General features: G+C 38.8%; 1 protein-coding gene across 1 annotated transcript in view; it reads right to left on the reverse strand.

Moving 5' to 3' along the window:
• Positions 1 to 18435, reverse strand: part of ULK4 (unc-51 like kinase 4) — a 467406-nt gene that overhangs the window by 344537 nt on the left and 104434 nt on the right. Inside the window, exons 20-21 of the mRNA XM_075062527.1 lie at positions 11595 to 11756; positions 3353 to 3535 (exon numbers count right to left, since the gene is read on the reverse strand). Coding sequence (XP_074918628.1) covers positions 3353 to 3535; positions 11595 to 11756 — 345 coding nt within the window. The remainder of the gene's footprint in view (positions 1 to 3352; positions 3536 to 11594; positions 11757 to 18435) is intronic.

Consider the following 18435-nt stretch of genomic DNA (forward strand, 5'->3'; position numbering starts at 1 on the left):
CATGAACTTCATAAACACCCTTGGCACCATTGCCAGGCCGAAAGGGAGCACTACGAATTAATAGTGCGCGGTCCCAACTATGAAACATAGGAACCGTCAGTGTCAGTGAAATATCAATATATGGAAGTAAGCATCTTTAGGTCGAGAGAAACATACCAGTCTCCTGGATCCAGGGAAGGACTGATGGAGGCCAGGGAGACCATGCAGAACTTCAATTCCTTGAGATACTTCTTGAGGCTCCGCAGCTCGAGGATGGGGCGCAGACCACCCTGGGCCTTTGGGATCAAAAAAATAGTGGGCATAAAACCCTTTCCCCCTCAAGTGCAGAGGGGCTTCCTCCACGGTTCCCACTCGCAGAAGGCCCTGCACCTCCTGAGTGAGCAGATGCTCATGAGAAGGGTCCCTGAAGAGGGATGTGAGGGATAGAAATAAACTGGTGTTGATTTCTGGCAGTCTGCAGAGGTGCGTCCCCAGAGCCCTGGTGCTGGGAGAGCCCAAGCCAGTCTCCCAATCCATGGCATCACTCCAGAGGTTGAGACACCTGTCCCTGGAGTCTCATCTCTAGACCGTTGTTACAGATCATCGTGAGCATGTTCACAGTCTCCAAGACGTCAGTCCTCTTGTTTCTGGTCTACAAAGCAGCACTGCTCTCAAAGCATCAGGCGTTGATTGCCAGGGTACTATCCCCAATCCTCTGAATGCCGCCATTGGTCACCAGAGTTGCGGAACTGAGTACGGGTCCCTCAACAGAGATCTGTGGAGAGAGCCAACAGGAACAAGGTAGACAGGAGGTCTTGGTATTATCCTGGTCCCCCAGGCAAGTCTCTCCCTCCTCGGGCTCCTGCTTGCAGGCCAAGGTCACCCTCCGAGGACATCGGCATTCCCTTCTGTAGCTCTTCTAGATCTGATGACATTCTCACAGATTACTCTAGAAGATTGACTTTCAGCCTCACATCCTTTGATTTGTGGATTCTTACAGCAAAGGAGAGACAGACCAAACACCTGCTTCAGATGTGACACTCTCTCAAGCAAAACAAGCATCTGTTGTACCAGTATTGCAAGACAGAGAAGGCTTGAAGCCTGTGGGGTTTGAGTCTGCCATTCCAGGACTCTGTCTGGAAGGTCTGCAGGCAGCTTTCTGTTTGACAAGCACTACAACAGACAAGGGTACTAAAAATAAAAACATAAATAGTTCTGAGACATTTCAGAGAGTTTGGAGAAGCTTTCAAGACATCTAGCTAAAGCTAAAGCCTAGCGGGTCGGACATCAGCTAAGTTCCATCTCACTGCCTTGAGTGCTAAAAAGGAACTGATGGAGGGTGGCAACCATCCACTCTTTATGCCTTCATATAGGAGCACAACGAATCACAAGGCACACAGGCACATTAAAGAAAATGGAGGTAGCTTTAAAAAGGGAGCAGCGTCAGGATGTTGGGAAAGATGGATAGGAGTCAGGGGTCAAGGAGAATATAATTTTCACAGGAAACAAAAGTAAGATTCTCAAGTAAATTCTTTTTAAAAACAGATGCAGTGTCAATTTACAATATATTTTGCAAAAGAATTATACGAAAACCTACATTCTGTATTCTATTTTCTTACTGATGTGGAATATTTATTGACTAGGAATGGAAGTGAATTTCTTTTGTTTTAAAGAGTGAGGAATGACTGGGTGATCAAAATAAGTAGCTTTTAATCATTTTCTAGAAGATAAATTACAGACATTTATCAGGACCTGTAACGCTGTTAAAAAATGTCTTAAGTTAATAAAATGATTATTTCAGCAAGACATTTTACGTACATTACAAATTGGCCTAAGGACCTATATGGATAGCATAATCCTAGTACAATTTTAGCTTCAATCACTACACATTTTCTCTTTTAAATGTCAAATGGTTCTATGTCAAAGTAGCTGTCCTCATGCATTTCTCTTTGTTTTTTCCTTAAGGTCATTATCCATTGATGGGCAGGCTAGAACCTTCTGAATTTACTGAATTTTAGCTGAACCAGCAACTCAGTTACAGATCAGTCCCACTTCTTGAGATTTGCAAAAAAAACCTGTCAAGTTCTGCACCTCATTATTTTACATTTTTTGTTTTAATTATATCCTCCATTGTGTAGATAGCAGGTAGTAATTTTTTTGACTTCAGTATCAAGTCCCGAGAGACACTATTGTGTCTGCTCAAATGGTCTTCTCTATTAAAGCGAATGACCAAAAATGCAGACAATGGCATGTGTGACTGCTAGAGATGTGAGGGCACTACGAAAACTATCATACACAAGGCCAGCTACGAGAAGCACATCTTAGTAAAGGAGTTCAGAGCCCATCAGATGCAAAATGGTGACTGATAACTACATGTAAACTATAAACTCCGCAGGGAAAGATGCATGTCCTGAGTCTCACTATACAGCGCCATGCAAATCTATGGAGCTACATACAAATGTTAAACAGCAGCAAATTGATAAAATTACATCATTATGTAAAAATCTATACAGAAAGAATGGGAAACTCCTGGTATACTTAAAAGAGCCAACAAGCGTTTTGTAAGCAGAAGAAATACAAGGAAATACTTGTACAGCTCTCTTAAGCAGATGCAGATGTTCCAGCCATGGTAAAGGTAATTACCATACCAAGCGAATGAAATTTGTTCCGTAAAGACCAGATAGACCATAGGGATGAAAGATTCCCTTATGACAAACTTTGTCCAGTTTCAAGTTTTGTCTGTGCGCTCAACTCCTCTCTTTTTATTTAAGTTGGTAACTCTACTGTGTTTTGGGATATCAATAAAAGGTCTATACAAAATAAAGATGCAAAATAAAAATACTGAAGAACTGCAATACTTGTAGTTACATATGAAAAGATAATTATCAACAGACTAATTACTTCAGAGTGGAAGATGAACACTTGCCAGGACCAGGAGAGAATTTGTTACCACCACATCCTTCCTCCTCTCCCCTACTTCCCATGTTCCACATTGCACAACTGGCTAACCACTACATGGGGAAGGGAGTTCCTACTTCTCTGAAGCAACAGATATTACACTCTGTTGAAAGCAGGACTTCAGACTTGATGGACCAGTGGCCTCATCCAGTACGTAAATCTCAATTCCTTTGCCAATTTTTTCAGCTTTTTGGGTAGTGTAGGAATGTGTTTCAATAACTTGAGCTGTTATTTAGCTCCCCTACAAAACAAGGTGAATATTAAGGGAGAACAAAAAAAAAAAAAAAAAGGGTTGATGAGTTGTCATATGACCTTCATTGTCTATGAAGAGTCAGGAAAAGTTTTTGGTATACCAAAATGACGTGCAAGGCAGAATCATAGAATCAAGAATAACAGTATAAAGTTTAAATCAAACCTTTTCTTGAATCAGTCTCTGAAGGTGAATCCCACATGACAACATAGAAGCAAACATGGTCAGCATGTACTGTTGAACTTTACATATTCCAGTTGCCAATGAGTTTATAACAGCCATTAACCCGACCTTTTCAATCACGCTCTGGAAAGCACTGGGTGAGTGACGAGTAATTCTGCATAAAGCCTATATAAAGGTATAAGATATTCCCATTAAGTAAAGCTACTTTCATTTTAATAATAAAATAACTAATGCAATAAAGAAAATCAATGAACAGCAACAGCTTTTCCAATTGTATTTTTAGGAGCAGACAAAAGTAGTGAATTCATATGGTTTAAAATTTTCCCCCACACTTATATACACACATACTGCAACTTGCTCTATAAATTAGAAAAAATAATTTTAATCAAGCATTTCATTAGTGTAAATGTTATTCCTTGCTAAGGTACAATATCATAATACAAAATGGTTATTTTATTATAATTTGGGTGTCTATGTTAGTTAAATTAATTTTGCTTAGCTCTTCGATACACAGTAGTGAATATCCTGATTTAACTATATAGAGTAACAAGTAATGTTTTTGTTGTTTTAATTAAGGAAAAAGGAAACCAAAGCTGAAGCAGATGATAAGCAATTAAGCCTATAAAGGAACAAGAAAAACAACTCCCATTTCTTTAGAGTACGGGTCCATATAAAATTTAAAACCAATATTTACAAATAAAAAAAAATCACAAAATTCATCAAACGCATGCCACACTTTCATATCAAATCTAACTTTTTTGACCATTGAAATAATCCAAGTGAGGAGGAAGAAGAGCAATCTTCTTATTTTCAATCTGCATAGGTAAGTCAAATAGTAAGTTTGAACATAATTTCTCTCAATTTGGTCAGATACCTAACAATAAAAGGAAATGATGTCACTTTATATAAATAAGTGATGTCAGTGAAGATAATAGCAAAAGAAAGATGAAGGAATTAATCAGGTTTGCATTATCCAATTGTATGAAACAGATCTACAGCAGTGGTTTTCAACCTTTTTTTCATTTGCAGACCCCTAAAAAAATTCAAATGGAGGTGTGAATCCCTTTGGAAATTTTAGACATAGTCTGCAGATCCCCAGAGGTAATGATAACTTTTGCAGACCCCCTGCAAATCCCTAGGGGTTCACATAGCACACGAAGAAAGTCATTCATCTATAGTATTTGAAACAAAATAAAGGTTTTTAAAAAATCTCTAAATAAAAGTTGAAGAAATGTACATTTTAAATGAAAGAAAAGAATCTCAAGGGATCATGCCTTAATCACAATATTCAAATAAATTAAGAATTCTCCCCATACTGAGTTTAACACAGACACACACAATTGGTTTCATTAGTATTGATAAGATTCTTGGAGCAGCTGGTAGGACAAAAAAAAATAATCAAATTTTCTCTTGATACAAAATCCCTATCCAATTAAAGTGGAGAAACTTTCTACATCTCCCACATTCCACAAGAATACCACAACCACTCAGCTAAACCTTATAAATGGAGGTCCTCCCCTTCCCTATGCCCCAAGAGCTTTGTGAATCTATTCCTCCTTTGTTTTTGTTAAAATGTCAAAAAAAAGAATTGAAAGATTTTGAGTCGGGTTGAAATGAAATGTTTCATTTTGCCAATGCTGAAATAATTTGATTTTTCAGTTGAGCAAGAAATATTTGGCATGAATTTGCAAATAGTTTCATATCAACTGAAGCTGCATTTTTTCGGTGAATGGTCTTGACCGAAGATTTGTGAATCTGACCCATGTCCTTCCTAGCTGTGAAAGAGGGCTTGTCTACATGAACATTCAGTGAGATGCTGGGGGGTATAAATCTACAATCACACTAGCCTGCTGCACATTAACTGCGTAGTCTCTGCTGACACGCACTAACAGTTCCTTAATACTCTTTGATCTACCCCAATTTGAAACCAGAGTAGATCAAAGTGCACTAAGGAACTGTTAGTGCACATCAGCAGTGTCCACACAGACAGTTAATATGTGGCAGGCTAGCATGGAGTAGATTTACATCCCAGTTTGTTGCAAACTAAAATGTCCACGCAGACAATCCCAGAGAATCATGAACTGGTTCCATTCCTGAATGATATAGCCAAAACATAATACAGAGAAAAAAATTTCCCTTCCTCCTCCTAGCTCACACGAGTCCAACCAACACTGAAGAAACTCAGACTTAGATGCTTTGATTCTAGTCAACTTCCATCCAATACCAAACCCAACCTTCCTATGCAAGATCACAGAGAAGCTAGCCGAAGGCCAAGTACAAACTCATCTAATTGAAGCTAACATTCTAGACCTGGCACAAGTTGGATTCTGGCCAGGACATGGAACTGAAACTGCTTTAGTAGCACCAATGGATGATCTCCTCCTGTGATTGGATAAAAGGCAGATGATGATTCTCACCCTCCTTGTCCTCTCTGCAGCATTTAACAGTTCTGTCCATGAGACGATGTCTCCTGAGAGATGAGGTGGGAGTCCAGGGTAATGCACTAAAATGGTTTGATTCCACCCTGGAGGAACAGTTACTGGAAATGGCAGCTCCACCACGAGACTCTTCACTTGTGGTGCCCCACAAGGATCAATTCTTTCTCCAGTCCTTTTCAACACCGATTTGCAACTACCAAGGGAACAGGTCAGATGACATGGACTCAAGCACTAGTAATATGCAGATGACTCACAACTGTACCTATTCTTCACCACAAGCAATCACAGCGCTACCACCGAGATGGGACTGTTCTTGGATAAGATCAACTCCTGGATGATGAACAGCTGACTGAAGCTGAACTGAACTGAACTGAACAAGAGAGGGGTGATGCTGGACGCACAGGAAAGTATTTTGAAGAGTTTGTAGCCATAGTGTAGTCTCCTTTAATCAAAGGTACACCTTCACAATATTTCATTTGTCATTTAAGAATACTCTTGGGTTCCTCACTGACACTAAACTCTCACACAGAAAACAATGCTCATGGATGCTGCTATCATTTCTTGTTGACTAGGCGACTGCATCCCACCTTGGTGGACAATGACCTGTGTCTTCAGTTATTCATGCCTGCCTCCCTTCGTGGCTGTACTACAGCCATATGATATACCTGAGAATGAAGTCTTCAGCACCTAGGAAACACCAGCTAATACAGACTGTTGTAATATATCTTCTCGGCAACACATAATACTGCAAACACATCAGACCTATCCTCCACTCTCTATAATGGCTTCCCTTAGAATTTCTAATCAAGTGCAAGGTCTTGGCCCTTATCTTCAAAGCACTACAAGGTCTGGTTTCAGAATATCAAAAAGACCATCTCTAGAGTTCTGGGATGAAGACTGATTGGCAGCCGCACTCCTTTTGCAGAACGCAACTGTTTACAAATAAATGTAAAAAGCTCATCCGTTTGTGAGACAGAATTCTCTTTGGCACTGGTCTGCAACTGTGAAATGAACTCCTCCAGGAGCTAAGGACTGTCACAAATCTCACCACCTTCCACTCCAAGTGCAAGGGACATTTCTCTGACCTTAACTTCTTTAACATAAATACATAGCAACATGAATATTTAAAAAAAAAAAAACACAACTAAAACAAGACACTCCATTCCACACATTTTTCTTGCTGGAGAGAGAATCAGAGAAGAACAGGTGACAGATGTGTAGTACCATTGCTTAACCTGCTACGAGGATGTATTCACATACTACGGTGATGAGTGGCTTATAAGAACTTATACAGAATAGAACTAATAAGACTAGTAAGCTAAATTTTTTCATTCATTCTTTTGTTTTTCTTGCTACTGTGTGGCAAAAAAGGTTAGAAGACTCTGACTCGTCATGAACAGTTCATTATTTAGGGTGTCCTTGTGACAGATATTGCAAGTTCCTGCAATATATTTTGGAGATCTTACTTAAGTTTATAGATCATTGAAGGCCAGGGATTATATACAATTCCATGGGGGCTAGGGATCACAGCCCTTCAGGAACTAAGAACTGTGGAAGGTGATTAGACAAATTCACTCGGGCTTGCATATACTGGTTCAAACTGGATTCTCCAGTGACCAGCAAACAAAGGACTTTTGATAAGCAGTCTGAGTTTAAACTGACTCAGGGTCTGCTTTCTGATCCAGCAAATGGACAGGACCTTCTGTCCAAGTGGAGCCCCAGTCCTTCCTGGGAAGGGTTGAAAGAACTGACACTGGCCAGAGTCCCCTCTGGAGTTAGTCACATGTGTGTGAGGGGGAGTGATCTCTGGTAATCTTATTAGCACACTTGCACCTTCTTTTTTTTGTTTTTAATATGTTTTCTCTGTAACAATACATGTGCTTGCTTAGAAAGGTCTGTGTCGTAACATATCTGTGGGAAATTACGCTGTTTATAGCCTCAGAAGAGAAACAAATCAGGCTCACTTAGGCAGCGTGAGTTGCTAGGGAATTCACAGTTTAGATTAGGAACTATGCAGCCTCGTCAGGAGGGAGAGAGATGAGGGTCTCCACCCAAGAGAGGTGACAGCTGAGGAGTAAGGAGCCTAGAGTGGGTGCCCTTGTTGGACCATGGAGGAAGAATACAGGTGCAGTTGCCCTGAACTGTAACAGTACTACTTCAGGAACTTCTTGTGTAACTCACTACAAATGCGGCAGAAACATTCTGCCTCCACCTCAGGCCTAACCCATCACTGCTGAGGTTAATATTCCTTTGCTCATGGATTTTAGAAGTGCTAAAACCTGGTTTATAATAGAACCCTTAACAAGAGAACGGCTATTTACATGGCCTAATAATCTAATAAAGCACTCAAACGTATTTCAAAGGAATACAAAAGCTTTCACAATTTTGGATCTGGACTCAAAACCAGTGGCAACTTCTGGCACAGAAAATATATACATTAATCCTCCAAAGACAATATTGAGCCCGTAAAGTATAAGTGTAAAATCCCATCCTAAACTGCAACAGCCACAATATTCCAAAAGTTCATAGCACTTCTGCAGGCTTTTTTTTTTTTGGTCATGTTGGCAAGTTTCCCATATATGTGTAAAAGAGGCACATGTCAAGTATGCCTTCAACGTGGATTTTTTTCTTAAGGGCAATATTTCTTGTGCCATGTTGGTTTATTTTTAATTTTCTCTCATGTCTTTATTAACATGCTGCTACATTTCTCTAATTGAACATCAACCATATTAGTAACACTAGTATCTGGAAACAGCTGGGAATCCAACAAGATCCTCAAATTCTAAACCATAGCAACAAGAAGTAGTTTAACATTGAATATAGTGGCTGCTAATATAGTTTCTGTCCATTCTTCCAGTTCTTCCCACTCAACAAGGGTGAAAAATCTTGGCAATATTTTTTAAGGTATTACCCAACATACTATGGAATTTATAAAGTCTTAAAAAATGATGTAGTTTATATTTTAAAGGCTGCTACACAGCTAACCCAAGGGCATTTATACACCTCCAAAGTGATCATCTATAATGAAGGCTTAGGACCCAGAACAGGCACCACAACAGCTGGGTACAACTCCCAATTCTGTCACAGGCTTCCTGGGTTATGTTGGCAACTCACAATCTTATTGTTCCTCAGTTCCCAATCTTCTGTTGTATGCTTCATCCCTTCCTCCCACCCTTTCTCTATTTTGTCATATTTAGCTTGTAAACTCTTCAGGGCAGGGACTGTCTCTTAATATGCATTTGTACAGCACCTAGAACAATGGGACACTGATTTTTGGTTGGGTCATCTACTCTCTTCTATAATACTAACAATAAACATAATCATCCTCTAACCCCCTTCCCAAAACAATTAAAAGCAGTATTGTAGCACTGCAGGAATTTTAAAGATTCCTTGGAAGACCGAACCTTTTGAATACTAGCCACAGACAGTGCAGTAAAGCATGAGTCCAAGAGGCAATTATAAACTCATGAGACGTTTGTACAATATTAGCTTTCAACATTAGGATGTTCTCAGCATCAATTATAAGTCGTCTCACCGAAACAAGCAGAGCACGAACAAGGGTAGAGAGAAATTTATTGGTCACAGTGGTAGGCCTGGTCTACACGGGGCGGAGAGGGGAAATCAACCTAAGATACACAACTTCAGCTATGAGAATAGCATAGCTGAAGTTGATGTATCTTAGTTCGACTTACCTCGCGTTCTTACAGCATGGGGTCGATTGCCATGGCTCCCCTGTCGACTTTGCTTCTGCCTCTCACCTAGCTGGAGTTCAGGAGTCGACAGGAGAGTGATCGGGGGTCAATTTATCACATCTACACTACATGTGATAAATCAATCCCCGATAAACCGATCGCTACCCGCCGATCCAGCGGGTAGTATAGACATACCCATAGAGAGGAATAACATTATGTTAGCAGAGCAATACAAGTCAGTTTTGAGGCTTTTTCCAGGTCAGAGCAAAACTTGCATACATTATAAGATTCACAAGTTCGCAATATATTTGTCACAAGGCTCCTCTTGCTTAAAAGTCAACTAAAGTCAATTTCCATCTGTAAGCAAATTAAGGTTTGTTGCCTTTGCAAATGTCAAGGCTGAATTCCCACTCTGAGTGCAGAAGGTAGAGGCCTGCAAGGATTTTAAAAATTAATACTGGGTACTCCAGGCTTGTATTAAACTCCCAAAGTTACAGCTTTTCTCTGACCTTGGCTTGGTAAACACTGCCACCACCCAAATGCAAAAAAAACCAAAACCCTTTGAACTCAGGAAGGAGCACTTGGGAATTCCTCCCTGTGGGGTACCGTCAAGCCCTTTCACGCACACACAAACACACACATCCCCCCCTCCCGGGAAGAGCAAAGAAAGAAAACAAAGGAAATTAGCTGTGGCTATCAACTAATCAAACAACATGCACAAACCTCTTAGGACACCAAAAATCCAATCCTGTTCTTAAAATAGGTACATTTTATTAAAAACAAAAAGAGAAAAAAATACATCTGGAACTTGGGATTTTTGCTATATCTTAAAAAGAAACAATTACAAAAATTAAGCACCCAAAATAACTTTCTTGGAGGTTCAGCTTAAAGGTTACAAGCAAACAAAAGCATCTGAGGTTAGCACAGATGAGATCCACAAGCCAAAATAAGAAACAAACCTGATTGTGTCTAACTAAACATTCGGATCTACTTACACATTTGGAGTTCAGATAAGTAGTTTTAGGCATGACCTGATGTTTTAAAATCATACCTGGCTTAAGCTGCTTACAGCATTGCTATTCTGTGTCTCCAGCCCAGAGAGAACAGACAAAAGGAAAGTTTCTTTCCCAAATTTTAAAAGTTCCACTTTCCCATTGGCTCTTCTGGTCAGGGGCCCACTTCCTTTTCTTTACCTGGGGGACCTTTAACCCTTTACAGGTAAAGCAAGCAGAGAACAGCTACCAAGAGGGATTTTACATCTAACTGGCTGGTTGGGTGTCCATAAAAGGGAGCTATCCCCTGCTTCATTTATCACAGCATATAAGAAAAGAAATTTCTGTGTCACAAGACCCATAAAGTAGCCATCATTACACAAGTAAAAGCACTGGTTTGCCTACAGAACTAATACTAAAGGTATGTTTACATTGCAGCTGAAGGTATGATTGTAACACCCATACACACACCCATGCTAGTTTCAATCTAGCTAGCAAGGGTAACAATACCCCTCTACCCCAATATAACATGACCCGATATAACACAAATTCGAATATAATGCGGTAAAGCAGTGCTCCGGGGAGGGCGGGGCTGCACACTCCAGTGGATCAAAGCAAGTTTGATATAACGCGGTTTCACCTATAACGTGATAAGATTTTTTGGCTCCTGAGGACAGCATTATATCGGGGTAGAGGTATAGTAGTAAAGACTTGGCGGCACAGGCTTTAGCCCAGGCTAGCAACCAGAGTACCCAGACAGGCTTGTATTCTGGTTGCTAGTCCATGGTGCCATATATTCACTACTGTTGTAACCTGTGCCAGCAAGATTAGGCCTAGCACTGGTATGCCCACCTGTGCTACAATCACACTTTCACTTGCAGTGTAGACATACCTTAAGAATGCAATGTTCCTACAAAATTAACAGATTACTGAATGTTTATCATAGAGTTTTAAAAATGTACGTAGAAATACAAAATGTTAACATGTCACATATCAAAATAATATTCAAAAGACATTTCAATATATGTACAGAATGCCCTCCAAAAGCTTTTCAAATCAACAATACCAGAAAATTTAGATATTTTGAGAAGAAGCTCCTTACCGAAATAGCTGTTATACTCAGAGAATCTACAGTGGAATGTCTGAAAAGGTACCATAAAACAGGTCCAATTTCTCCTGTAATAAATCCCCGTGCATGAAAAGAATCAGGGGTGCAAACATTTTCAACAATCTTCGCCGCCATATGGTTCACAACACGTTCTTCCTAGAGGGGAAAAAAGGCACTTTATATTAGTTACTATTGTCCATCTCTGACTTTACTTTTCTGAACTATTTAAATAAAAGGCAAATACAGCAAAATAATTTGTGTTGTCTGAATATTGCTTCTTACCCTTGTTACACAGATATCAGGAAAAATATGGAAAATCCTTAGGGAAGAAGTTATTTCACAGGAAAATTCAACTACTTTGAAATATAAAGTTTATGTCCCCCTCCCCCTTTGTCTTGTACTGTAAATAAATCCAAGGAGATAATAGAAATAATATTTAAAAGTGAGACTTCCATCTCCAAGTGATCACTCTGAATCCAGCATAGGTCAGCAGTGAATGAAAGTTGTCACTGTGTCTTACTGTGTCATGAGCATTCAGCAATCAGCTCTACATGAACAGATGTTCATATCACAAAATTTGCCAATAAGAATACCAGTTATTATAGTGATGTTAACAAAAGGGTCAAGGACTTGATAGGCATGGAAATTAAGGTATATTATCATGGACCTTATCGTGCAACAATTTGTGTTCTGGATAACTCCTATTGACTCTATCGAAAGGTTTACTTGAATACAGACTGCATAATCAGATGCTATATTTTATAAACAGATCATTTACCAAACAGAAATTGAAGACAGAACATATGATATTTTTCCTCATTGTCCACTACATCGTTTTCCTTCCAGCTCTAACTGTGAATAAGCAAAGTCTTTCAACACTGACTACATGCAACTGATGAATTGGTCAAGTTAATTTAAATACAAGAAAGACAGACAATAGATTTACTCCAGAGATTTAGTTTGTTTAGTCTATAGCACACTCAGTCTTCACAAATAATGCATCATAATGGCATTATTTATTTCTCTTATATTATTCTCCACTTTATCCTACCATCTCGTTCCCTTTGGATTTCTGACATTTATATCTTCACAGTCATAACCACCATCAACTGAGCAACAATAATGAAACTTTTCACGTCATTAAAAATATATTCCTAACTAACTATCTCCTCCCTCTACTGATTATCGATGTTTAATTTTTAAACATATAAGACTAAATAGATGTATGTAGGAATTTACTATAATACTTATTAAAGGAAATTTTCATCTTAAGTGTCATATTAATTCGTTACCGCTGTCTAAACTTCAGTTCTACTTAAACAAGACCAATTGACTCCTGGGGCCTGATTCTCATCTCACACTGGTTTTACACTGATATAACACAACTGATTCAATAGATTTACTTCTCATTTACACAACTGTAAATCAAAGGAGAATTAGCCCCGAATCTTAACAACAGTTTTGTTAGTGTACCATCCTGTACAGTAGACAACCATTTAAAAACTCAGACAAGTGCAGTTTTATCAAAATTAAGCTTCTTGACCCTTATTTCTCAGATATTTTTGTTTGCAAATAACTTTATACATTTTCAATCTTTTCCTTTAAATTTCATTTTAAATGATTTTCTGAACTGCACAAGTAAAAAAAAAATACATGGATTTACAATACTGTACATATTCAAAAGATTAATAGCAGTATTAATTCTTTCTTACATACCAATGATTATTAGACACACAAACTGGGGCTCCTGTGTCGCTTGAAATAAGTAACACCACATTTAATAAATGCACTACAATACCATAAATAAGCCATAACCATAGCATTATGCAGCAGAGAATGGTTATTATGAAAGCTAACAGATCTTCAGCAATATCCAGATGCAGTTTTAGCTATTCTTAGCAAAATTTTGTCCCTCAAAAGTGTGCCAGCCGGTGCGGAGATGAATCATGCCCTGTACCAGATAACCACAGTCATTCTTATATCTTGGCTGGGAAATGGTCATGTATTGTCACAGTGCTCTATCAACTCAATGAGGTTTTCAGATTAATTCAATTTGCTGCCACCTGAGATTGGCTCCCTTAGACCTCCTAGGACCTGTTCTCAAACACTGTATAAGCAACAAGCCCTGTACCATTTGCTGCTTAACTCTTGGGAAAAGGAGCATGAGCTAAACTAATATTTGGCCTCAACTGAAGGATTCATCTTGTCATGTTATCAGGACATAAACTATGTTAGTTGACAGAAATGGATCCTCAAGATATGATTAAAGAGCTTTTCGTACACCAGATAACTTGCCAGTATCATGAACCATAAACAACATGAATATAGCAATATTAAAAAAGCAACACTATCAGATTTTCTCAGATTCCAAGTAGTTCTACAAAAGAGCACTAAAAGATATAGGGCCTGATTTTTAGAGGCACTAAGCACTTCTGGTTCCCACTGACTTCAAATACAGTTGTGGGTGTTGAGTACTTCTGAAAATCAGGCACACATAAATGAGAAAGCAAGTACGAATAAGGTGAATATATCTGAAAAGACAAAATTTCATTCAAAATTTAAAAGTATAAAGAGGTCAATATTTCCATTTGAATAAATGACTGATTTTACTCTATCTTGCTATTTATTTTGGTTGTGGAAGAGCCAACAGCATATTAGAAGCTTTCCTAAACACTGAGAAAGAACATAGAATCTAGAAGTAGTGTACTTTTAATTAACATGTCATCTTCAGTTTTGGATAATATATTTTATTAAGATATATACACACACACACACAGTGAGCTTATGTATGTATAACATTTATATATAAAAAAATCATAAAAATTTCAAACACTAATGTAGTGTCATCACAAAAGCAGATTGGAAACAGATTTGGGAAATAAAGAACTTATTCCAGCATCTTTCTAATCAGCTGCTAGAACACCTTCAGTCTAAACAAAGATGAAAGTTGGAAAATTTAGAATATATTAAAGTCGTATCACAAAAGAATTAACTTTTGTTCTTGAGTATTCAGGATTATAGAAATCAAAATCTTCATTTGACTGTGAATTGTCATTACACATTCTGCACTGAAAAAATAATCTGACAATGTAGCACGAGTAAAAGATTTACTTTTACTTTAAAAAAAATAAACCAAGAATTTGACTGTAAATTGGGGTGGACATCTAAAAAAGGAGTAAGGAGGACAAACACCGCCCAGTCTGTCCCCCCAGCATGACACAATCGGTCCTTCAGCAGCCCAAAGATAAGGCTCAGCCTGGACACAGGACTTCACTGCAGCAAACAGACTGGGGCCTTAGCTCTTATACTTATAAATACATATATATTTAATGATAAATATATTTCAACAATACCACAGGGCCAACTGATGTAAACAGAAACAAGGAAATTAAATGTCAAGACGGAAATTTTCTTCTTAAACCACCATTCCGTACTGTATTTGAGCACACGTTATGTGAAAAATTACCAAGTCACATCACATAATATGGAAAGAAAAAGAGAGAAAAAAAAAAGAAAGAATGATAGAAATGTAGGGCTGGAAGGTTCTTTGAAAGATCATCAAGTCCAGCACTCTGCACAGAGGTAGGACCCATGTAAACAGACTATCCCTTACATGTGTTTGTCCAACCTGTTCTTAAAAATCTCTAACAATGGGGATTCCACAATCACCCTTGGAAGTCTATTGTACAATTTAACTATCCTTACAGAGTGTGATACAGCATGGCCAGAGGGCAGCAGGAGTGTGTTAGCAGGGAGCCTTATTCCCTGCAAGGGGAGGAAGGTTTGCTATAGATTAACTAGAGCACCTGTAGCCAATTAGAGCACACAGCCTCAGCATGTGATAAAAACCCCTGCTCAGTCAGACAGTGTGGGAGTTTGGAGCAGGACCGGTTTGGTTCGGAGCAGAGAGCAGTTTTAAGGAGTTGGAGAAGAGAAGCGGGGGAGAAGAAGAAGAGTTTTTGAGAGAGACAAAAGGAAAGTTGGAGGAGTGCTGCGGCTGGGCTGAGAAATCAAAATAACCCTAGGTATGGGGGCACCTGGCTTATGTAGAAGAAGGCAGAGCCCTCCAACAAGCTGAAGGACAGGAAAGGAAGGACCCAGGGGAAGAACGCGCTCAGTTAAGTGGCAACACACTCGGGCCCTGGCATTGGGACCTGGAGAAGAGGGCGGGCCCAGGTCCCTCCCTCTCCACTCCCCTCCTCAAGGACACTAGTGGGGTAATTAAAATACCAGTTCAGAGGCAAGCAATGGCGTCCTGAACCTTCCCCAAAGAAGAGAAAGCGCGAGACCCAGCATAACAGTACCGGCAATTTGCCACAAGAGTTAGAAAGTTTTTCCTAATATCTGATCTCCTTTATTCTAATTTCCTAATATCTAATCTCTTGCTACAGATAAAGACCATTATTTCTTATCCTAACTTCAGGAAAAAAGGAAAACAATTTATCACAATCTTCTTTATAACAGCCCTTAACCTATTTAAAGTCTGTTATCAGGACCTCCCGTCTTCTTTTTTCAAGACTAAATATGCCCTGGGGTTGTTTTTTTTAAAAAAAAACAAAAACTTTTCCTCATAGGCCAGGTTTTCTAAACCTTTTAGTATTTTTGTGGCTTTCCTCTGGACTCTCTCCAGTTTATCCACATCTGTTCTGAAGTGTGGCACACAGAACTGGACACGCTATTCCAAATGAGGCCTCATCAGTGCTGAGTAGAATGGAACAATTACCTTCCGTGTCTTACATATGTCACTCATATTAATATACCTCTGAATGATATTAACCTTTACTGCAGCCGAATCACACTGTTGACTCATATTGTGTCTGTGATCCGCTCTAAGACCAGATCTTTTTCAGCAATACTTACCACCTACCCAATTATTTCCCATTTTGCAGTTGTGCATTTGATTTGTCCTTCCTAAATGTAGTACTTTGAACTTGTCTTTATCGAATTTCATCTTTTTTCTTTCAGACCAATTCTCTAACTTAATTTTTTTAAATTTTGAATTCTAATCCTGTCCTCCAAAATGCTTGAACCCCTTGCAGTGCGGTGTGTCATCTGCAAATTTTATAAGCACACTCTCCACTCCCTTTTCCAAGGTCAATAATGAAAATATTAAATAATACTGTACCCCAGTAGATATACCCTCCCACTCTGACAGCAAATCATTGGTAACTTACTCTTTGAGTACAGTCTTTCAACCAGTTGTGCACTCACCTTAGAGTAATTTCATTTAGACTACATTTCCCAAGTTTCCTTCAGAGAACATCATGTAGAAGTGTGTCAACCACAATACTAAAAATCAAGATATATCATGTCTATGGCTTCCCCTATCCATTAGATCAGTAACTCTGTCAAACAAGGAAATTAGGTTGGATTGGCATGAATTGTGCTTGACAAACCCACAGTGGCTACTCCTTATAATCCTATTTTCTTCTACAAATTGATTGCTTAATAATTTGTTCTAGTATCTTTCCAGGTATCAAAGTTAGGCTAACAGGTCTATAATTTCCCTGGTCATCTTTGCTTCCTTTTTTAAAGAGAGGTACTGTGTTTGCCCTTTTCCAGTCCTCTGGGACTTCATCCATCTTCAGGAGTTCTCAGATATAATTACAAATGATTACCAAGATTGCTTCAGCTGCTTCCTTAAGCTTCCTAGGATGAATTTCATCAGGCCCTACCAACTTGAATAATTTATCTAAATAATCTTCAACCTGCTCCTTCTCTATTTTGGCTTTTGTTCCTTCCACCTTGCTGTTAATATTAACTATGTTTAGTATCAGTCATTGTTAACCCTTTTAGTGAAGACGAAATAGGCATTAAATACCTCAGCCTTCTTGATATTATCAGGAATTAGCTCTCAATCCCTGCTGAGTAGAGAACCTATGCTTTCCTTTGCCTTTTTCTTGCTCCTAGTGCATTTTAAAAACTCTTCTTATTCCCTTTTGTGTTCCTTGCTAGGCATAACTAATTTTGTGTCTTAGCCTTTCTGAGTCTGTGCCTACATGGTTGTGCAATTCTTTTTTTACTCCTCCTTAGCAATTTGTCCATGTTTCCATTTTTTGTAGAATTCCTTTTTGATTTTCAGGTCATTAAGGAACTCCTGATGGAGCCATAATGGCCTCTTACTATTCTTCTTATCTTTCCTTCACATCAGGATAGTTTGCAGTTGTGCCTTAATATTGTCTCAAGAAATTGCCAGCTCTCATGAACTCCTTTTTCCCTTAGATTTTCCTCCCACAGGACAGTACCTACCAGTTCTCTGAGTTTGTTACAATTTGTTTTTTTGAAGTCCATTCTCTTTATTGTTTATCTCTTCACAGCTCTCAGGCTTTCCTTTCCTTATAATCATGAAATCTATTGTTTCATGATCATTTTCACCCAAATTGCCTTCAACCTACAGATTGACAACCAGTTCTGTCTTGTCAGTCAGAATCAAGTCTAAAATGGCTGTCCCTCTGGTTTCGTCCGCTGCTTAATGAAATAAAAAGTTATTCCAAATATTTTGCAAGAACTTACTGAAAAATACTTGGGATAAATCTCATGACTGAAATATCAGTATAGGGGGTTATAGCTTGTTTAGGAATGACGGGTAGGGGGAAAGGAGGACATGTTGCATTATACATCAAGAATATATATACTTGTTCTGAGGGCCAGAAAGTTGAAAGGTCAATCAGCTGAAAGCGTTTCTGGGTAAAGATAAAAGGGGAAAAAAATCAGGGCTGACATCATGATGGGGTCTACTATAGACAATCAAATCAGGACGTGGAGGTGGAAGAGACATATCTAGAACAAATAACAGAAATATACAGAACACAAGACCTAGCAGTAATGGGGGGAT

This window comes from Chelonoidis abingdonii, chromosome 2 (genome assembly GCF_003597395.2).
Source record: "Chelonoidis abingdonii isolate Lonesome George chromosome 2, CheloAbing_2.0, whole genome shotgun sequence".
In the NCBI taxonomy this organism is placed as follows: domain Eukaryota; kingdom Metazoa; phylum Chordata; order Testudines; family Testudinidae; genus Chelonoidis; species Chelonoidis abingdonii.